Source organism: Periophthalmus magnuspinnatus, chromosome 24, assembly GCF_009829125.3.
Source record: "Periophthalmus magnuspinnatus isolate fPerMag1 chromosome 24, fPerMag1.2.pri, whole genome shotgun sequence".
Classification (NCBI taxonomy): domain Eukaryota; kingdom Metazoa; phylum Chordata; class Actinopteri; order Gobiiformes; family Gobiidae; genus Periophthalmus; species Periophthalmus magnuspinnatus.
The window spans coordinates 5,285,005-5,308,809 of NC_047149.1; the positions used below are offsets into that span (position 1 = coordinate 5,285,005).

The 23,805-nt window shown below is 40.5% G+C and overlaps 2 protein-coding genes across 2 annotated transcripts in view; one reads left to right on the plus strand and one right to left on the minus strand.

Moving 5' to 3' along the window:
• The window catches only part of LOC117393213 (protein eva-1 homolog A), a 113,672-nt gene extending 106,120 nt beyond the window's left edge, over positions 1–7,552 (minus strand). The window contains exon 1 of the mRNA XM_055232221.1: positions 7,185–7,552. Coding sequence (XP_055088196.1) covers positions 7,185–7,293 — 109 coding nt within the window. The 5' untranslated portion in view covers positions 7,294–7,552. The remainder of the gene's footprint in view (positions 1–7,184) is intronic.
• Positions 7,553–9,283: 1,731 nt separating this feature from the next.
• Positions 9,284–16,765, plus strand: mrpl19 (mitochondrial ribosomal protein L19). Its single transcript, XM_033990871.2, has 6 exons — positions 9,284–9,395; positions 11,092–11,206; positions 12,378–12,496; positions 12,925–13,059; positions 13,991–14,172; positions 15,705–16,765. Exons 1-6 carry the CDS (start codon positions 9,317–9,319, stop codon positions 15,924–15,926), a joined length of 852 nt encoding a protein of 283 aa, XP_033846762.1. The 5' UTR covers positions 9,284–9,316; the 3' UTR covers positions 15,927–16,765.
• Positions 16,766–23,805: the final 7,040 nt, after the last annotated feature.

Sequence of the window (23,805 nt, forward strand, 5' to 3'; positions counted from 1 at the left end):
AAAAAATATGTACAACAGCAGCATCAGAACAACAGTGCAAACATGACTTACTAAAGTGACCGGTGTTATAAAGTGTCCAGTTTAGTGCAGGTATTATAAAGTGTTCATGAGACAAACAGCAGAGGGGAAGAAACTGTTCTTATGGCGAGAGGTTCTGGTCCCAATGGACCGTAGCCTCCTGCCAGAGGGAAGTGGCTCAAATAGTCCATGTCCAGGGTGAGAGGTGTCAGCTGCTATACGGCCTGCTCGCCCCCGAGTCCTGGAGACGTACAGGTCCTGTATAGATGGAAGGAGCAGCCAATCACCTTCTCAGCAGAGGCACAATGCGCTGCAGTCCCACACAGCAGGGTGTAAGATGCTGCAGAGAAAGCATACATGGAGCTGCATAACCAAGTGGTGGGCATAGTGTACAGAAACATCTGTGCAGAGTATGGACTGGAAACTCCAAGATCAAGGTGGGAAACACCTCCAAAGGTAGTGGAGAATGATCGAGCCAAGATCCTGTGGGACTTCCAGATACAGACTGACAGAATGGTGAGGGCGAACCAACCGGACATTGTGGTGGAGGATAAACAACAGAGCAAAGCTTTTGTGGTGGACATCGCAGTACCAAGTGATGGGAACATCAGGAAAAAGGAACATGAGAAACTAGAGAAATACTAGGGGCTCAAAGAAGAGCTGGAGAAGGCCTGGAAGGTGAAGGCAACAGTGGTGCCCGTGGTCATTGGAGCACTCGGGGTAGTGACCCCCAAACTGGAGGAGTGGCTACAGCAGGTCCCAGGAAAAACATCAGAACATCAGACATCTCAGTCCAGAAAAGTGCAGTACTAGGAACAGCAGAGATACAGCACAGAACCCTCAAGATATATCCTTTGGGTCCTTTTTTAAAAAGTCATTACTCATTTAATTTATTTTTTGATCATACTCAGCGATGCTTTACAGTGGTTTAGACCAGGTTCAGACCTGGCTTTGTTCTGCCTTGGGCCAGATTCTGGTTTAGACCTGATTTGGACTTGTCTCAGTAAAGATAAACGTGTAACATCAATGAATCAAGAGTTAAAAAATGTTTAATGTTATTCCATAATTAATTTCTACTGTACTTAGGACAAAAGTGTTCTGTTATATATCTGTGTTCTAATCTGATGCTAGGCCATGGCGTGTTACATGGGGCTGGGTTTGCACAGCTAAAACTACATAATTATTAAAGCATCTCTGCAAATGTTTGATTGATTTTGATCAAATACACAGTGGTGTTGAGTTTGAAGCATGAGTCTCTCTGTACTGAGGTGAACTCATCCACGGTGCCTGTTTTAAATGTGTTTTCTGTTGTAAAAGAGCAGCCTTTTATCTCCTCTGGTGTTGTGTTAGCAGCAGGAGCAGATACAGTGTTGGTGCAGGAGCTAAAAGCATTTCTCAAGAGTCACATTTTCAGCAGGTCCAGACTCACGTGATGACAGACCCGATCAGAGAAAGCACCAGGCTAAAGACACGAGCAAGCAAATGTTGTTTTACCCCCTATTCAACAAAGAGACTACGGCAAAACAAGAAGAAAGATTTAGAATTCTTAAAGACACAGTATGCAACTTTTCTTTCACCAAATCTCTCATTCATCTAATTCCTTGGATCTCTACTTTTTCTTGCATATGAGCAGCATTAACATAAGGGCAGGAGCTCAGCTGGTTGTTTGTGGAGTGTTTGTCCACTGATTCAAATCCCGCTTTTGACAGCAACACCATCGGTTGAGTGGTCAGATCCGTGAATCCACAGGTTGGCGGTGCGATTCCAGATCAGACAGATGAATGCTGCTGTTGTGTCCTTGGGCAAAACACTTAACCCACCTCACCCCACAAACTTTTCTCAAACACATGGGGAAAATCAAGTACAGGGCCTTTTAGTACACTTTTTTCAAACAGTATGATAAAAGTGTGTCTCCGTGTGCCGTCTGTATACTGTATATGTTAGCTGTTAGCTGTTAGCATCATTTGTTGACAGTGGGAGTAATGCTAGTCTCACATTTCTGTAGCAGCTCAGAGTGTGTTATTTCCCTCCATTAGCGCACACAGGGATAATAACAGGTGTAGTGAACTTGACTGCAGCTGACAGAGCCGGGCTTATCTGTGCAGGTAGGATTACTTTAGCTGTTGCCATAGATACGCCTGTCACGATAACAAAAATAATATATCGACTTATTGCCAGGGGTGGAAGAAGTAGTCAGTTTTGTTACTTAAATAAAAGTACAGATACAGAAAAAAAACAAAAACAAAACAAAACTCGAGTAAAAGCATCACATGAAAAAATCTACTTAAAAGTAAAAGTATTAAAGTACCCGTTTAAAAATGTACTTGAAGAGTAAAACGTAAAAGTTAGCTCAAATTATGAACTTGAAAAAATAAACTCAGACTTTTCAACAGGTTTCAAACAATAATAAAAAATACTTTAACTTTTCAGTCCTGTTCAGAAATGTAGTGGGGTAGAAAGTACAGGTACTGCTCTCAAATGTAGTGAAGTAAAACTAAAAAGTATCTACTGTAAAATTGGCTTAAGTACAGATACCTAAAATGGATACTTACGTGCAGTACTTTACGACTTCCACCACTGCTTATCGTTCTATAAATAAAACACTGGGACATTTTCGGGAATCAATATTTATCTTATCTTTTTCTTTGCACTACTTTGGAAATTTGTGTTGTTTTTCTGTACTGCGATAAGACAAATACCACAGGAATAAATATCTTCTATGAGTCATTACACAAACTAACTCCTAAAGTGTTTCATTCTGCTGTGTAGTTATTGCAGTTATAGTACTGGTATAGTACATTTAGAATAGTTTTTTGGGGGATGACTGAGATGAGATCACGATTCGATCTGCCCTATGGTGCACTGTTAGCATGCTAGTTGCTGCTTGAATTATCGTGATGCTCTGAAAGTTGTGAAACGCGCTTATAAACTCATTGCAGTGAATAATTAGGATGCTCGGGATGCATAAGGTAAGTGAGGAAAGTTTGGACCACTGCAACCCCCCCCCCCCCTTCCCCTTTATTCTCTGTGCTAAGTCACTCCCCCTTCAGAGCACAATCAGCTGCATCCCGCTAATGAAACTACTGCACATCACATCAGGTTTGTCAAGTTGTTGTGTACAGTTTTGTATCATGTTTTTGTATATTTATGGAGAATTGTCGTGTGAGAGCATGGGTGACATAAGCTTGTGGGCGGAGCTTTGGACAGAATCTTACAGCTAACCGTAAGAAGGGTTTGAATATGGCCCAGGAGAGATCACTAGATTACTCAAACATGCATGGATGACATCTAAAACCTCTTCAGGCATGTTTTTGATGGTAGAAAGCTCCAAAAAGTTGATTTTAATATAATAACAACACATATTTGACATCCTCCTGTCCCTGTCCTGTCCCCTGTCCCGTCCCTGCACCTGTCAATCAACCCCCTTTTTTCCAGCGGCTGTGGAATGTGTGATTTTACGCAGGTCTCTTTCCTCGTTCTGTTCCCTCTGACACACGCCTGCTCAGCACTTCTAGGAGCCTGATGAGAACCTGATAGAGAACAGGGAATTCCTCTGCGATAAAGAGCAGCGGGGCAGGAGTTGTAGGTCATGTCGTAAAGTGGGTCGTATGTCAAAAACAGACAGAAGTTGTGTTGTTTTACTCTAATTCAAGTCAATTTCAGGACATGGCAAAGAGTTTTCAGTTCTAATCTATATTTTTATATGACATACCAGCTAAATAAGATGACTTTTTAGTATTTTGTTTGAAACTATAACGTCTAGATGTAATTTATGTGTTCTTATTGTTGAAAAATGTCTATGTGACAATTTGAAGCCCACATGTATGACTTGGGAGTGTGAACTTTGTGAAGAATCGCAAGTAAGTACAGAGCAGTGGGCGGGGATAGGGGGTAGGTGAAAACAGAAACTTTTTGGGCACTTAAGCCTCAAAATGCAGGACAATACAGGAATATGAACATGAAGGAGTCAATGAAAACATAACTGTGAGTAGGTTTTAATGATGAGGGAACACTTTTTTAACATGGTTGAAAGTCAAATTTGCATAAGATGTAGATTTGTGTAAAGTATTATTATGAATCCAGGGCAACAAATACACACCAATACCATTTTAGTAGATACGATACACATTATATATAAGTACATTATATACACTGCATTAATAATCTCTATATTAGCTGCCTTAATGACACTAGCATATACACACACTCACTAGCTTTAGCCTGTCCCCTGCTAGCGCTCCTCTCCATACGTTAGTCTCATTAGAGGCTAATTAGCAACGCGACAGAGCTCCCCAAACACTTTTATAACATCGTAAACACACTCACTCTATGGAGCTCAGTGTGAGACTGATGCAATGTCCCGTAGTAAGGCTTTACTCCGCAATAACCCCACATTATGCAATAATGTGGGATTATTGCATTGTTCAGAAAGTAATATTAAATAAAACTTTGCAAATAAAACGGTGTATACAGTGTAGCATAAGTCAACTAAATACGGTTTAAGATGAGGTGAATTCAAAAAGGATTAAACCAGAACTGAACAAGAATGTGATCGAATACAGTGGTGAAAGGTAATGGAGTACAAGTGGTAAAGTACTGTATTTAAGTAGAATTTCTCAGTATCTGTACTTTACTTAAGTACATTTTACAGTGGATCCATTTTACTTTTACTTCATTACATTTGAGAGCAGTACCTGTACTTTCTACTTCACTACATTTTTTAACTGCACTGAAAAGTAAAAAGCACTTTTCATATGATTTGAGGGGTTCTTTTTAACATGTTCGTCGAAACATCCTGACTAAAGTTTTTGAGTTCAAGCTTCGACTTTGAGCAAAACAAAAATAAAAACACAAAATTCATGAGAAGGTTAAGACATTGATTCGTATTGTTACTGTGACCAAAATATGTATCATTTTTAATCAATATCCACTTACTTTTTACTCTTAAAGTACATTTTAAACAGATACTCAAATACTTTTACTTAAGTAGATTTTATCATGTGATACTTTTGCTTTTACGTTTGTATCTGTACTTTTACTTAAGTAACAAAACTGAGTACTTCATGTACCACTGACCAAGTCTAAAAAGACTTAATGAGGTCTAAACAGAGAACTAAAGACACACAGTGTAACTTTTGGGGGTTGAGACAGTATTTCACATCTTAATGGAGACAAACAGGTGACGCAGCAAGTTATGAATCAGATCTGTGGAGATGTGATCCGTCACAGTAGGAACGTGTGTTTTTAAGTGTATTTTTGAGCAATTAATTTAATAAATGCAAGACAGATCAGTTTAATGCCATACTGTAGTACATTCCAGGCAGAGTAAAAACATCTCCATGGAGACAAGCAGGTGGCAAATACTACAGCTAGAGGGTTACATAGTGCACCTTTAACTATTCAAAATGCATCAGGTCTCTACTTTGAAGCGGAGGTGTGACCCAGGAGTGAACCAAGACTACAACAAAAGTAAACCAGGTCTAATCCAGGATTTAACCAGGTCTAACCAGGGATACATCAGATCTAAAGCAAAGACTAAACCAAGACCAATACACACACGCCACATCAAAACTGAGACAAGGAACAGGGAACAAGGAACTACACCTGGACTCGACCAGGACTAAAGCAGGTCTACCCCCGGTTAAAGCAGATCTAACACAAGAGTAAACTGTGCATAACCTAGGACTAAAACAAAACTAAACCAGGTCTAATCCAGGACAAAAACAGGTCTAATCCAGAACTAACCCAGGACTAAACCAGGTCTAAACCAGGCCAAAACCAAATCTAATCCAAAACTAAACCGGAACTAAACCAAGTGTGACTAAAACAAATACTACACCTAGACAAATACAGGACTAAACCAGAACCAAACCAGGGACTAAACCAGGTCTTATCCAGAAATGACTCAGGACTAAACCAGATCTAAACCAGGACTAAACTGGAAATAACACAGGTCTAAACCAGAACTAACCCAGGCATAAACCATATCTAATCCAGAACTAAACCAGGACTAAACCAAGTCTAACTAAAACAAATACTACATCAAGACAAATACAGGACTAAACTAGCTCTAACCTCGAACTAAACCAGAACCCAACCAGGGACTGAACCAGGTCTTACCCAGAACTAACCAGATCTAAACCAGAACTAAACTGGGAATAAACCAGGTCTAAACTAGTCCTAACTCTAACCCAATACAAAGTCATGTCTTACCCAGAACTAACCCAGATCTAAACCAGGTATAAGCCAAGTCTAAACCAGGTCTAAAACGAAAAGTATTACATTCCTGACAAAGTAGGCTACATGCTGCAGAGACTCAGCCATAAAAAGCTAAGTGTCGCCATAAATCCATAGGAACCACTTCTCCACGTTGAGACAATGCGCTGTTGTGGTGACATATTAACAACGCTATCTCATTCATTTCCATTGTGAACTGCAAACCCACGCCACAACGATAACCCAGGCACCTTTAAGCAAACCACAACAATATACGACTCATTCCTGCGAAATTTACCAATAAAAATACAATTACGGACACAGTATATAGTGACAAAAGTGCTCCAAAATTACGCAGCGTTTGGTTTTACGCACATACGTTAAAACAACCCCTAAAGGAAGCGAACGCACTCAAGACATCTCAACATGCTGTGACACGCTGCGGGCACGGGCCATGCACACCGCGAGCGAGGAGTCCCCCTACTACTTTGTTTTTGAAGTACAAGTTGGAGTATTCGTAGTTGTAGGCTATGTATTACGCAGAAACGTATGCGTAAATACATGTGCGTAACCAGTGCACTTGCTGGTCTGTATAGCTCCAGAAATGTGCCTTGGTGAAGTTTGTAACGCGCGTAAAAGTAAAAAGAAATATGGAGTACATGTGGTACATTTCAAACAGAAAGTAAACACTATATTTTGAGTAATTCCAGTGCGTAAAAACGTCACAAAACGACGTATTTATCAACACAAACTAGAACAAAACCGCATGGGAATTCTGGCCATCCTGTCAAATGAACCACATTGGCAACGATTCCAAAAATTCCATCGAAAATTCCACCACTTTCCCAACTTTGACGCACCATAACCAAACATCGATATTAACCGTGCGTAAAAGCGTCCCGAGCGCCGTAAAAGCACCTTGCGCGTAAACACGAAGCCGAGTTACGAACCTGATAAGTCGGAGGAGCAGTGGGTGAAGTCGCAGAGGACGGAGAGCCACGTTATTCCCAACAGGAGCGTCAAACTAGCGGCTGGGGCTCTTCCATCCGAGCAGTACATCCTTGTAACCTCGAAGTTGGTGAAATTCTCCGTAACATTGGCTCTAAAAGTTCGTTAAGTGGTCCGTAGAAGCGCGGAGGAGATGTACGCTTCCATGTCTTCTTCCTCCTCCCTCATCCTCGTGTCTGTTCTGTGTCTCTCCAAAGCAGTGCGCCTTGCCGCTCTGGAGACGAGGGAGCAAGTGTGCGCAGTGGATCCGGGTATGGCGCACCAGGCGGCGGGCACAAGGCAGAGAGAAGTCCCCCCTCCTCCTGCTCCACTCCTCGGTGCGTGTGTGTGTTTCAGAGTGCGCGCTGGTGTGTTTTGGTTGTAGAAGGAGACGGAGAGGGAGGAGGGACAGAGGGAGAGGGACAGAGGGAGAGGGACACCTGCAGGACAGAAGAGACACTGTACACTTCAGGCTTTTATACTTAGGGACGCTTTAAAGGTGCATTGCGTACTCTTTTCTGATACACAGTGTGGCATTAAACGTCCATGGTGCATTTCATCAACTACAGGTGAGTAAGCTCGCCTCTCCATAGAGCTGACCTAATGGTGATAAGGTCCTCATTCTTTATCTCTTATTCTGAATCGAGAGAGCAATAAAGAGAAAGGAGAGAGAGAGAAAGAGCGAGGAGAGAGAAAGAGAAAGAAGGAGAGAGACAAAAGAGAGAAATAAAGAAAGAGAGAGTAAAAAGAAAGAGAGAGACTCTAGAGGGAGAAGAGAGAGGAAAGAGAGAGAGGAGAGAGAAAAGAGAGGAGAGAAAAAGAAAGAAAGAGAGAGAAGAGAGAGGTAAGAATGAGACGAGCGAGAGAAGAGAAGAGAGAGAGAAAGAAAGAGAGAGAGGAAAGAAAGAAAGAGAGACACAGAGACAGAGATAGAAGAGAGGAAGAGAGACACACAGAGAGAGACAGATAGAGAAGAAGAGGAGAGAGAGAGAGAGAGACACACACACACAGAAAGAGACAAACAGAGAGAGAGAAGAGAGAGGAGAGAAAGTGTCAGAGACAAGAGAGAAGAGAGAGAGAGACTGAGAGAGAAGAGAGGAAGAGAATAGACACACAGAGAGAAAGAGACGGAGTGAGAGAAAGAGAGACAGAGAGAGAGAGAGACATAGAAAAAGACAGAGAGCGAGAAAGAAGAGAGAGAGAGACAGAGAAAGAAGAGAGAAAAGAGAGAAGAGAGAGAGAGAGACAAAGACAGAATAATGTGAGACAATCAAGCACCAGATCTCCATGGATATAAGGAGCAGACCTGCCGCCTGAAAAGTTACATAGTGGACCTTTACAATATTTGATAAGCTTGTCAAAGTGCAGCAGTATGAGCAAACACAGTTGAAGTGTCTTGCCCAAGGATACGATGGCAGTAGGCACTTATCAGAGCTGTTTAATGGCCAATTGCACACTTACATGGCCACCTGAGCCCCGCTGGACTACAGGCATACATGGGTTTGTTTGTCTTTATGGAACAGGTTCAATAACTGTAAACAAGCTGTGGGTAAATATGTAAATATGACGTGACACTTAGGGAAAAAATGAGAACTCTCCTACTACTGTTTGGGCATCCCAGTCCATCTCTAGTCAAAGGTTTAAACCTTTGACTTGTGGGAGAAAATAAATAAATAAAAAACATAAATAAATACAATAATATTAATAACAACAACAACAACAATAATAATAATTATAATAATTATAATAATAATCATCATCATCATCATCATCATAAGGAAATGTCACTGATTCACGTTTCATTCCCCATAGCCCCAAATTGCCATGTTTTTGAAATATAGTAGTTTATATTTTAATATAGTTTATATTTTAATTAGTTTTATCTGAACCAGAAAATATTTATTTATTTATTTATTTATTTATTGTGTATTTTATTTATTTTCATACCCTTTTCTAAGTATTCGACAGCGGCACTCTTCCGTCATCTTGTGGACATTCTTTGTCATTACATTCCTCCTCACAGACCAAACGCACGGCAGGTATTTTGTCCCTCCGTGGCCTCCGTCCTCTCACGTGTGACAGCGGAAGGTCAGACATGGCGGCCTGCTGCAGAAACCTCCACAAATGTGCACATTATTTACGATCAGTGCGACTTCAGCAGATACAAAATGAACGTGAGTTGTGCGATATTATCCGTCTACAAGTTTATTTTTGTTAGGCCCATGGAAGCGCTGTATTTAGAATATTATTGAGCTGTTTGTTACACTGAGTGCTATGAGACCGCTAACATGACTAGAAATGTAGGCTAAAAAGAAGCAGTTTTTTCATCTAAACTCCAGAAATGTTTGTTATGGCAGACATTAGTTATGGATAATAAAAAATGACCTGTGTCCCATAGAGGATGCACAAGAAATGACCAAAACTGGACTTTTTAAATCATTATACTGTCATTTTTGGTCTGTGGTATTATGCAAATAGATGAAATGACACTTCAATGCCTTCTTCAATACATTTCTGTTATTCTGTTATAGGAGTTGCTACCAAAATTCTTTTAAATTATTCATCAAGCATTTGAATGAGAAACCACAATGAGCCCTTTTTGTTTTTAATAGAATTTCACTCAAGGAACTTAGATATTTCATTTACTAAATAACTGACACACTGCACATTGCCACATTTCAACATAGTATTTTGAATCTTCTCACAGCTCAAGTGCTGTATAAGTAAATCCAATTGAGACAGGAAAAGAATAAGACTGATGAACTGACTACACAGACAGCTGATTAAATGAGTGTCATTTTAGATATAAATATTCCTCATAATGTTAAAAATATACTTGTGTTTTGTAACATAACTGTCTGATGCATGTTTCCATGTGTATGACTGGGTTCATGCGGTAATATTAAAGGGGTGCTATACTTTTCTGTTGGGGCCTGATAATATAGTATAGTAATATAGATAATATAGTTATTGCTTTGCCTGGAATGATCCGCAGTATAGCATTAAACATCTATATGCAGTTATGGGTATTTTTATTGCTGGAAAATATCTTAAAAATCATGGACTCGTACTGCGAGTGGGGTCACCTCTCCACAGATCTGAACTGTAATTTGGCTTGGTGGTAGAATTTAACATGACACTGTGGAACATTCCTGGTAAAACCATCAGAAAGTTACACAGTGGACCTTTAAACCTTTAAATCTTTAAACATCTTTGATTGTAGAGATGTGTCAGTTCTTGCAGCTCAAATACTACCACCACACGAGCATATACTAGATTGACCTTAAATGTCCTAGACAGAGCCTTTCTACAAACATATTGTCTTAGTGCTTTTCTGTGTGAACTTTCTTAAAAAGCTTTTACGCTTGATAAGAAATATATTTAATTTAAAGCTGACCTTTTCTTCAAAATGGATTTTTCAGAGCTTTTAACCATGTTATAGCTGTTTCTTTCTCATTTACCCTCTGAAGTTGTACTCAAAGTGGTTCATGCATGTGTGAGTCATCTTTATTCTCCTGTTTATAAGACATCATTGGTCTGATGTACCTCCGTTTTCACCACCACCAGTACACGCTCACTGCATAAGGCATGTGGCTCTTTGAGGACTTTTATGTAAACATCAGCTCCCATTGGGTACCACAGTTTTTTAGATGAATTTTTGGATTTAAAATGTCTAAATTATAACATAATGATCCTTAGGTGTCATAGATTATAACTACAGAGCAGACACAAGCTCAATAGGTCTGATTTAATGTATTTAAATTCATTTTGGAGGTTGTCACATGAACCTCATGGGGGATTCTGCTCACCATCCTTCTCATATGTGTATAAATGACATGTATTTAAATAACAAAGTGTGTTTTTGTGCAGGGTTGCTGTCCACTTCGTCGTGTCGTCTCGCTCCCAGTGACAAACCAGGCAAATTCATCCCTCCCTCCAAACCTGTGATTATCGACAAGGCTCAGAGCGCAACGTCACAGCGCAAGTATGAAATATTCTACTCAGCTCACATGTGGAAATGACGAGAAACATGTGCGAAGGAAACACAGGGACAGAATGTGGCTTCAATTCATGCCTGTGTAATCTTTATGAAGCAGAGTTTTCCAATGAAATAATAAAAGTATGTGTTCAGTATGTGAACTGAACCCTGCCCTAGGAAGAGGAAGAGTACTGTTACTTCAAAATAAATTCAAAGTACTGATGTGGTAGTTACTCACATAGGCACAGAGTAAAAATGTATTTGGGTGAACTTCTATTCAAGAAAGAGTTACTGTAATAGTAACTAATATCCGATTTACAATTTGAAGTTAATGTAAGACACAGCATGACTTTTCCTATTTTTGTGGTTTATTTTGAGAATTACTTAATATCTGAAGAAGTTCAAATCATTTCATATTGTCGGCATAAAGCTTTTGTCACTTGTAGACTTGCTCACAACTTTTACTCAAGTTACTGTTACACTGTATAATTTATTACTAGAGTAGGAGGATAAAGTCTGAAAACTACTCAGAAGTACAATTATGAAGGTAAATGTACTTGAGTAATTACTAGCCTGTACTATTTTGCAGTTCAGTCACTTCCTTATTGTTATTTGTTTTTATCTGTTCACTGATAAACACTTTAAGTAGTAGCAGCAGCAACATTGGTCTTGGTAGTAAGACTGTTACTTAAATAAAAATATTACTCAAGTACTCCGAGATGTGCAATTGTATTTAACTTGTATTTTACTTGTATAGGATACTTTTATGGTTGTGAAGGTGCTGTATTTCTCAAAAACAACATATTGGCATGTTTTAAAGGTTTCACTTTTGTTTTTGACGTTCCTTGAGTACCCCTCTCTGCGCTAAGTCACTCCCCCTTCATAGCACTATCGCAACACCATCAGCGTTCATCTTGTTAATGAAACTACTGCACATTGTGTCAAAATCTTACAGGAGAGATCACTAGATTACTCAGACATGCACGGATGACACCTAAAACCTCTTCCGGCATGTTTTTGATGAGGAAACAACTTTATAACATTGGAAAAAGCTAAAAAAAATCAATTTAGCAGAATAAAATGTTAGTCAAGTAAACATCACTGAGTACTACCCAGTACATGTGGCCATAATGTTGCTTTTTCTTAGCATTAACGACTCATGTATTTATTTCTATAGGTTTCTGAGTCCTGAGTTCATCCCTCCTCGACAAAGAACAGACCCTCTCAAGTTTTCCATGGAGCGGAAAGACATGATCCGCCGGAGGAAAGTCCTGGACATTCCTGAGTTCTACGCTGGTCAGGAAAACTGAAATATTTCCAACATTATAGTGGGGGATTAGACTAAGACAAGAATCCTATGTTTTACAGAAAATGTTTGTAGTAGGATTGTCCAGAGTAAAATCGGATACTAATTGATATTAAAACTAGTATCGAGAGTTGATACTCATTTGAGCTGGGATCGATAATAAAAAAGTCTCATTCACAGGACAGAAATGAACCTTTCCTGAATATCTTTAGAAGGATCTTGAGCTGTATCAGAACAAGTATAAGACACATAGTATACACCCATGGACACTATGAACCTACTGCACACTGAGGGAGTACACAGATATAACACACATGGGAATAGAAAACATAGTACTAGCATTTAATGTTGAAAATCACATTCTACTGTCTGAAGATTGATTTCTCTTCAGTAGATTTGAACTGTTGTGTGATTCCAGGGAGTATTCTGGCTGTGACGATGACCGATCCAAACGCCAACGGGAAAGTCAACCGTTTCGTGGGGATCTGTATTCAGAGAGGAGGGAAGGGGCTCGGGGCCACATTTGTGCTACGGAACATCATCGATAACCAAGGTGAGAGTCGGGCAAGTAGTCCCGGCCGTGCACAGGGACAGAGGTTTTGTCAACATTTGGTCATGAACTGATGTTTTTGAAATATACTTAAATGCGCTGTACCAGATATTTCCTGTGTTAAAAACATGAAAAACAGAACTGCTGTATTTTCCGGACTGTACATCGCTCCGGAGTATAAGTTGCACCAGTGGAAAAAATGCATAATAATGAAGAAAAATATATATATAAATCACACTGGACTATAAGTTGCATTTTTGGGGGAATTTATTTTACAAAATCCGAGACAAAGACCAGACATTTTATCTTTAAAGGAAAGTTGTAATAATAACAATAAAATAGAGAACATCCTAATTATTCACCATGATGGGTTTTCGCAACTTTCAGACACCAGAACCAGAACTAGCATACCAATACCCACTTCCTGATTATCAAACAATTAAAAGCTTTATTAGATACAGACTTATTTTGACCTCATGACCTGCTTATACAATACATCTGTACTGGGCCAAAACATTTTTCTGCTCAAATACATGCAGAAAACTCTGGTACAGGAGGTGCAGGTGAATGAAGAAAATAACACAAGTTGAAATGTATCGAAGTCATGGATAGAAAAAAAGGATATTTAAACTAAATCCTGCTAAATTATTATAATAACAAAAAAAAAAGTGTTACTAAAAGTGTAAAGAGGAACAAGTTTTGAGACGATGTGCCCAGAAATATGTGAATAACAGACAGAAAATAAATATTTGTATGTTTACACTGAAGAGGGCAAACAGACCCCAAACCAACAAAATACAGTAAACACACACTTTACACCTTCAGACAAACTCAAACTTAAACCTGACGTCCTGATAGACAGTTCTGCTGATTCAACTCTGTGTCATTTCAGCTTTAAACCTAAATAAAAAGGCATCTGTTGTGAATGTTTCAGGAGTGGAGATCTGCTACGAGCTGTACAACCCTCGTATCCAGCAGGTGGAGCTGTTGAAGCTGGAGAAGAGACTGGACGATAACCTTTTGTACCTGAGAGACGCTCTGCCCGAGTACAGCACAGTGGACCCCAACATGAAGCCTGTGCCAGCGCCCTCTACTGGAGAAGTGCCTCTTAACAAGGTCATGATTACAACTCGACAAAGAACATTTTATTTTCCAGTTTAGCCTTTAGTGGCTACGTACATGTGCAGTAGTGCGGTAGCTAGAGCAAAGTGAGCCTAAGCTAACAATTTCAGTTTTTAAGACAACTAAAGGAATTTCAGCTGGGAAAAAGTTTATGATCTAAAAATAGGTAAAAATTGACACAAAATCAGCCGAACACAAGCAGTTTGTGTTTTGTAGCGTTCTCTAGGCTGGAGGGATTTTTGTGCTGTAGTACCAATAAATGTCCACTAGTCCAAACTCACAGCAGGTCTAAGCTAACAATATCCTATCTAGATATTTAAATAGATCCATGCTCCACAGTCCAACAGACCACAGCACACTCTGCTGGACAGGTGTGTGTACTACAACTTAACTTATATTCATACTAGAGGTAAGATCGGGCCTAAAAAATCCAGCCCGACCCGACCCAGGCCCGCGGGTATTAAAGCCCGACCCAGCCCGAGCCCGACCAATTAACTTGATTTGCAGGCCCGAGCCCGAAGTAAACCCGAACTTTCATATTTTATTTGTGAGGATAAATAACAAAAAATTAAGAACCAAACAAAGTTAAACATGCGTAAAAATAAGCCTACTAATAAAAAACCTTCGCCACTAACTACTGAAAATGGTCTAAGGTCCTGACGGCAAAAGTCCACGCACTTGTCTGTGATGGCCTGCTTAGCGCGAAGAGGTGCGGTCTGTGGGACAAATGATAATATAGATGTTTGACGATCATCACTTTTGCCAGTACAGCTGTTTAAATGTCTGCTCAGCGTCGAGGTGCCAGTCTTTTTGCTCTCGTATGAAAGCAAAGCGCCACATTTACTACATTCAGCGAAGCCAACGCAAGTTTCTGTAGCATTTTCAACAATCAATTTGAAGCCACACCTCACTCTTGCCGGTGCGTGTTTGCCTTTTCAGTTCCCCTGTCTTTAGTTTATCCTTTACTTCTTGCTGCTCCATATCAGGGATACCAGGTCAAAATAGATGCGGACTTGCGGAGGGGAAGAGGGGGCGTTCACGTGCGATGATTGTGCTCTGGCTCTGCGGCTCCTGTTTAGTAGTTAAATAGCAATTACCTTACAGCGCCTTCTCTGTTTTATCCAAATTATTTTTTTTATAACAAGTATTCCTAAGTTTAGTATCCACACATCGTTTTAGTATACATTTTTATAAACATATATTTATTTTTAAAAAGTCAGGTAGAGAGAAGCCCGAGCCCGACCCGAACGTAATGATTGACATTTTAGGCCCGACCCGACCCGAATTTCGGGCCGGGTCGGGCTCGGGCTCGGGCTTAAGATCTTACCTCTAATTCATACCCTTTGCTTTTAATCACAACTCATTGAAGTCTTGAATATTGCATTCAGCAAAGTTGTGTAAAAAGGCTCTTAGACATTAAAAAATATATAGCTTTGTCAATGGCACGATAATGCTAATAATCATAACCATAATGACGATAGTTTGAGTGTATATTGATGCATGTTTTGTCATTTTTGTTTCCCCAGATGAAGGTGAGGATGCGTCCCAAGCCGTGGTCCAAGCGCTGGGAGCGGCCTAAGTACAATGTGCAGGGCATCGCCTTTGAGCAGATCCTGAGCGCGGAGCAGCTGGAGCACGCTCAGAAGTGGGCCCAGCCGTGGCTCCAGTACGACATGCTCAAAGAGTACGACACCAGCCGCATACAGGAGGAGATACTGACCGAGGTGACCAGGGAGATGGGACAATGAACACGAGAGCAGATGTATGTGGAAACTACAAACAAGACTCAGATTCAACACACATGGACTTTTATTTACTGTGTCAGAGTGTGAGAATTGAAGGGTGTATGTGATGTTCCCCGAACTTATTGCACTGGAAAAACATGGTAAGATGCAATCATATACTAATTCAGTTCATTTGAGCAGGTATTGATACTAAAGTCTAAAGAAATGAACCTTTCCTGAATATCTTTAGAATGATGTTGAGCTGTGTCAGAACAATATTCCATGAAACATATCTATTTCCATGAAGAATGTTCCGAAGTATGGCTTGTCTATTTCCATGGAATCATGCAGGTGACATGCAAACCTCCAGAAAGTTACGTGGAGATGTTTCATAAATGGCTTTTATTAAATGGAGCTTCATGTGCAAACTTGACTTTTCAGAGTTTATCGTGTTATAGAACAGTTTCCACGCCTCATTACAGAAGAAACGTGCTCTGCTTTATCTCAGGTGTTTTGTGCTGATATATAAAAAAGAAGAAAAAACAAAACACTTGAGCTAAAATGTCACCTGCTCCTTTTAGTTTCTCAGCCTTTGACGCACCCACCCACCCACACACACACACACACACACCCACACCCCCCCCCCCACACACACACACACACCCACACACACACACACACACACAGAGTTTTGCATCCATATTGTCATGTGTGCACTCCTGCCATCACCAAACACATGGGAGAAACTGAATTTGTTCTGAAATATGTTTTGGAAAGACTGTTTCAAATGTAAATATAATTATTATATAATAATTAACAGACTGTGCTTTAAACATGATTTATATAATAAAAGATCCAAATTAAAAGATTGGTGTTTTTTTATTGTTGTTGACAAATGGGAGACAGTACCTCAGATGGCAAAGTTTTTGTCCACAGATCTGAAGGTTGGCTGTTCGAATCCCGCTCTCAACATAAACATCATCGGTCGAGTGGTACAATTCCAGCTCTCACAGATGACTGCTGTTATTGTGTTCTTGGGCAAAACACTTAACCCACCTCATCCCCAGTGTCTGTGTACACTGGTGTATGAATGTGTGTGTAAATGTGTGAGTGGTTCCTTGATATAAAAGTGCTTTGAGTGACTTGACGGTGGAAAACCTCTATATAAAACAAAGAGGAGGAAGACATTGGTTGGATGTCGTCACTGAGGCATTAAAATATGTTGTTCATTCAATTATTTGAGTAAACTGAGAATTCTACCCAATACAATCTACAATTATAAAATTAGGGCTGCTCTCTGATATCGTTGATATGATGATATATTGATATCCCAATATTGACCGATGCAACACCTGATATTGCAGATGACTAAAAACATCACAGTCACACCAGCATCTGTATGATTTTCCATATTAAGTCCTTTTGATTTTGGTTTTTACCTCTGTTCAGTTTTGACTAGTAAACGTACATGTATCCATTTTTGTTTTAATGTAAATGAAATTATAGCATGAAAAGGACCCAGTTCCTCCCCTTCGTCTTCTGACCCCTCCCCTGCCTGGATGACCTTTACCCTGTCCCGGATAAGCCCCCTCCTGTCCCTGGAGCTGGCTCCAGTCCTACACACTTGAACTTTATCTGCAAATGAATGTGTGCTGTGTCTGGATGTAACACTAGTGAAAATAAACACAAATTAAATCATGAGATCATTTCCTACTCATGGGTTCAACTATGAAAAAACAGGGCTGTTGTCATAGCAACAATTTAAATCTAAATTATTGGAATGACAAACTCTTTAAAATCTCCGCCATTACATAAAGCTCAAATCCAATACTTCAAATGTTTGGCATCTGTTTAACTCATAGCATTTGTTGCCTTTACCAGTAGGAGGCGCTGTTCCTCCACACCTCCCTGTGTCCATCACTGTTACATAATAAACCTGCTGTAATGTCCCAGACTGACTCTGTGAAGTAAACACAGGCCTGGGACAGTGGGGCTGGTCATTACAGGTCAGTTATGTCCAGTGGTCTGTGTCTGCTCCTGCCCTGAACACTGAACACTCTGGACACTCTGGACACTCTGGACACTCTGGACACTCTGAACACTGAACACTCTGGACACTCCGAACACTCCGGACACTCTGAACACTGAACACTCTGGACACTCCGAACACTCCGGACACTCCGAACACTCCGGACACTCCGAACACTCTGGACACTCTGAACACTCTGGACACTCTGGACACTCTGGACACTCTGAACACTGAACACTCTGGACACTCCGAACACTCCGGACACTCCGAACACTCTGGACACTCTGAACACTCTGGACACTCTGGACACTCTGAACACTGAACACTCTGAACACTCTGGACACTCTGGACACTCCGAACACTCCGGACACTCCGAACACTCCGGACACTCCGAACACTCTGGACACTCTGGACTCTCTGGACACTCTGAACGCTCTGGACACTCTGGACACTCTGGACACTCTGAATGCTCTGAATGCTCTGAACGCTTTGGACACTTCGAACACCCTGAACACACTGAACTCTCTGAACAGTCTGAATACTGTGAATACTCTGAATACTCTGAACATCCTGAATACTCTGAACACTCTGAATACTCTGAACACTCTGAATACTGTGAACACTCTGAATACTGTGAATATTCGGAACACTCTGAATACTGTGAACACTTTGAATACTCTGAACACTCTGAATACTCTGAACACTGGACACTCTGGATACTATGAACACTCTGAATACTCTGAATACTCTGAACACTCTGAATACTCTGAACAATCTGAATACTCTGAACACTCTGGACACTCTGAACACTGAACACTCTGAACACTCTGGACACTCTGGACACTCCGAACACTCCGGACACTCTGAACACTCTGGACACTCTGAACACTCTGAACACTCTGGAGACTTTGGACACACCGAACACTCCGGACACTCTGAATACTCTGGACACTCTGAACACTCTGGACACTCTGGACACTCTGAATGCTCTGAACGCTCTGAACGCTTTGGACACTTCGAACACCCTGAACACACTGAACTCTCTGAACAGTATGAATACTGTGAATACTCTGAATACTCTGAACATCCTGAATACTCTGAACACTCTGAATACTCTGAACACTCTGAATACTGTGAACACTCTGAATACTCTGAATACTGTGAATATTCGGAACACTCTGAATACTGTGAACACTTTGAATACTCTGAACACTCTGAATACTCTGAACACTGGACACTCTGGATACTATGAACACTCTGAATACTCTGAATACTCTGAACACTCTGAATACTCTGAACAATCTGAATACTCTGAACACTCCGGACACTCCGAACACTCCGGACACTCCGAACACTCTGGACACTCTGGACTCTCTGGACACTCTGAACGCTCTGAATACTCTGGACACTCTGAATGCTCTGAACGCTTTGGACACTTCGAACACCCTGAACACACTGAACTCTCTGAACAGTCTGAATACTGTGAATACTCTGAATACTCTGAACATCCTGAATACTCTGAACACTCTGAATACTCTGAACACTCTGAATACTGTGAACACTCTGAATACTCTGAATACTGTGAATATTCGGAACACTCTGAATACTGTGAACACTTTGAATACTCTGAACACTCTGAATACTCTGAACACTGGACACTCTGGATACTATGAACACTCTGAATACTCTGAATACTCTGAACACTCTGAATACTCTGAACAATCTGAATACTCTGAACACTCTGGACGCTCTGAACACTGAACACTCTGAACACTCTGGACACTCTGGACACTCCGAACACTCCGGACACTCTGAACACTCTGGACACTCTGAACACTCTGAACACTCTGGAGACTTTGGACACACCGAACACTCCGGACACTCTGAACACTCTGGACACTCTGAACACTCTGGACACTCTGGAAACTCTGAATGCTCTGAACGCTCTGAACGCTTTGGACACTTCGAACACCCTGAACACACTGAACTCTCTGAACAGTCTGAATACTGTGAATACTCTGAATACTCTGAACGTCCTGAATACTCTGAACACTCTGAACACTCTGAACACTCTGAATACTCTGAACACTCTGAATACTGTGAATACTCGGAACACTCTGAATACTGTGAACACTCTAAATACTGTGAACACTCTGAATACTCGGAACACTCTGAATACTGTGAACACTTTGAATACTCTGAACATCCTGAATACTCTGAACACTCTGAATACTCTGAACAGTCTGAATACTGTGAATACTCGGAACACTCTGAATACTGTGAACACTCTGAATACTCTGAACACTCTGGACACTCTGGACACTCTGGACACTTTGAATACTCTGAATACTCTGGACACTCTGAACACTCTGAACACTCTGAATACTCTGAACACTCTGAACACTGAACACTCTGAACACTCTGGACACTCCGAACACTCCGGACACTCTGGACACTCTGAATGCTGTGAATACTCGGAACACTCTGTACACTCTGAACACTCTGAATACTCTGAACATCCTGAATACTTTGAACACTCTGAATACTCTGAACACTCTGAATACTCTGAACACTCTGAATACTCTGAACACTCTGAATACTGTGAATACTCGGAACACTCTGAATACTGTGAACAATTTGAATACTCTGAACATCCTGAATACTGTGAACACTCTGAATACTCGGAACACTCTGAATACTGTGAACACTCTGAATACTCTGAACATCCTGAATACTCTGAACATCCTGAATACGCTGAACACTCTGAATACTCTGAACATCCTGAATACTCTGAACACTCTGAACACTCTGAATACTCTGAATACTCTGAATACTCTGAACACCCCGAACACTCTGAACACTCTGAACAATTCGAACACTCTGAACACGCTGAACGCTCTGAACGCTCTGGACGCTCTGGACGCTCTGAAGGCTCTGAGTGCTCTGAACACGCTGAAAACTCCAAATACTCTGAACATTCTGAATACTCTGAATACTCTGAATACTCTGGACACTCTGAACACTCAAAATACTCTGAACACTCTGAATATTCTGAACACTCTGGACACTCTGAATAATCTGAACACTCTGAATACCCTGAACACTGAATACTCTAAACACTCTGAATACTCTGAATACTCTGAACAATCTGAATACTCTGAATACTCTGAATACTCTGAACAATCTGAATACTCTGAACAATCTGAACACTCTGAACCCTCTGAGTACTCTGAGCACTCTGAATACTCTGAACACTCTGAATACTTTGAACACTCTGAATACTTTGAACACTCTGAATACTCTGAACAATCTGAACACTCTGAATACTCAATACTCTGAACAGTCTGAACACTCCAAACTCTGAGTAGTCTGGACACTCTGAACACTTTGAACAATTCAAACACTCTGAACACTCTGAATACTGTGAACACTCTGAATACTCTGAACATCCTGAATACTCTGAACACTCTGAATACTCTGAACACTCTGAATACTCTGAACACTCTGAATACTGTGAATACTCTGAACACTCCAAACACTTGGAACACCCTGAACACTCTGAACACTCAAAATACTCGGAACACTCTGAACACGCTGAAAACTCAAAATACTCGGAACACTCTGAACACTCTGAACACTCTGAATACTCTGTATACTCTGAACACTCTGAAAACTCCAAATACTCTGAAGACTCTGAACATCCTGAACACTTTGAACACTTTGGACACTTTGGACACTTCAAACACGCTGAACACTCTGAACACTATGAACACTCTGAACACTGAATACTCTGAACACTCTGAACAATTTGAACGCTCTGAACACGCTGAACTCTCTGAACACTCTGAATACTCTGAATACTTTGAACACTATGAACGCTCTGAACATCCTGAACACTCAGAACACTTTGAACACTTCAAACACTCTGAACACTCTGAGTACTCTGAATACTCTGAACACTCTAAACACTCTGGACACTCTGGACACTCTCTTCTTTACATGGGCCTGTTTGAAACCACATGATTAAAGGTGTCCTATGTAGGTTGACTTTTTGAGTAGAGAGTATTTTCGTATAGGCTATATGGTATTTATCCTTGAAAGACTTATTTTCTTACCTGGAATTTACACCTGGAGCTGCACCGCACAGAATCTTACAGCTAACCATAAGGAGGGTTCAAATAGAGCCTGGAAGAGATCTCTAAATGACTCAAACATGCATGGATGATGTCTCTGCAGACATGTTTTTGTCAAGGAAACAATGTTATAACATGGAAGAAAGCATAATACCCCCTTTTTCATTATGTCTCTAACCTTAAAGGTCCTATAGGACACACAATTGACTCTTGTCAGCTTTAAACCATGTTAGAATGTTGTTACTTTCTTAAAAACAGACCTGGAGTTGTGTTTTGTTTCATTCACATGTTTGAGTAACACTTTATTATTAGTCTGTCTACATCCCCAAAGCTCAAAATGCTCTGTTCCACCTTGTGATGTCATGAAGTGATAGTTTTCAAGTTAACAGCTCCTTCACCTTTAGTTTAATAAAGACTGGAAATTCCAGGGCAGAAATGATCCAAATGATTCTAGTGAAGGTGTGTGGAGTTTAAAAACACAGTGGAGCACTTCCTGTATCACCACATGACATCATAAGATGGAACAGAGTGTTTTCTGTTTGAGAGAAGATCTCAGCCTAAATATACAGGGTTTGTGTGTTAAACATGTGTGAAAGAAACAAAACACAACTCCACAACTCTGTTTGTGATGAGGAAACAACATTATAACATAGATCAGAAAATAACATAATACGTCCCCTTTAATCTTAACAATCTTAAAAAATAACCTCTTTCAACCAATCACAGCAGACCATCCTTCCGTACCAAACATTCCCGCACTAACCCTTCTGTAATCCTGGCATTCCCGGCATGCTTCCCGGTGTTACCTTCACCACTCTGGCTGGAAAACTGTGGTTCACTGATGGTACGTTCGGGCTCGGTTTGGCCCTTGTAAAACCATGGGAGTCGCCTTTAGTGTTATGTCTGCTCGTCGTGTTAGCAGTGAGCATAAACAAGCCCGGCTCTAATCTGCTCTTATTACAGGGAGAAGGAGAAAGAATACAGGACGCTTCTGTTTATGGACCACACGCGAGCTTCTGTGCAGAGACACAAGTGAGCTCATTATGGTGATTACAGCATAAAGGCTGTTTTCTACGAGAACGAGGAGCCAGCGTGAGTTTATTTACACCTGTTGAACACATTCTTATATCGCTGATCACTTCATCAAAATAATAATGTTGGCAGTGTTGTTTTAAAGAGGATATACTATGCAAAATTGATGTTTTTTTGAGCTTCATAAAAAAAAAAAAAAAAACATGCCTGAAGAGCTTTTATATATCATCCATGCATGTTTCAGTAATCTAGTGATCTCTTCCGGGCCCTATTCAAACCCTCGTCATGGTTAGCTGTACAATTCTGTGCAAAGCTCCGCCCACAAGCCTATATCACCCATGCTCCTACACGGCAATTCTACATAAATATACAAAAACATGATACAAAACAATACACTACAACTTCACAAACCTGATGTGATGTGCAGTAGTTTCATCAGCGGGATGCACTCTGATTGTAATGTGATAATGCTCTGAAGGGGGAGTGACTTAGCACAAAGGAAGGGGCTAAATATGAAATTCAAACTAAAAAACATGTTAATATGTTGTTGTCATTGCTGTGCCTGGAATGTTCCACAGAGAAGCATTAAACTCATCCATCTCATTTTGATTTTCAAGGTATTATTAACCAATAAAAATAAGCATTTACATCAGAAAAGTTGCATAGTGCAGCTTCAATATGCATTTTGTTTCCTTTGCATATGTGTGAC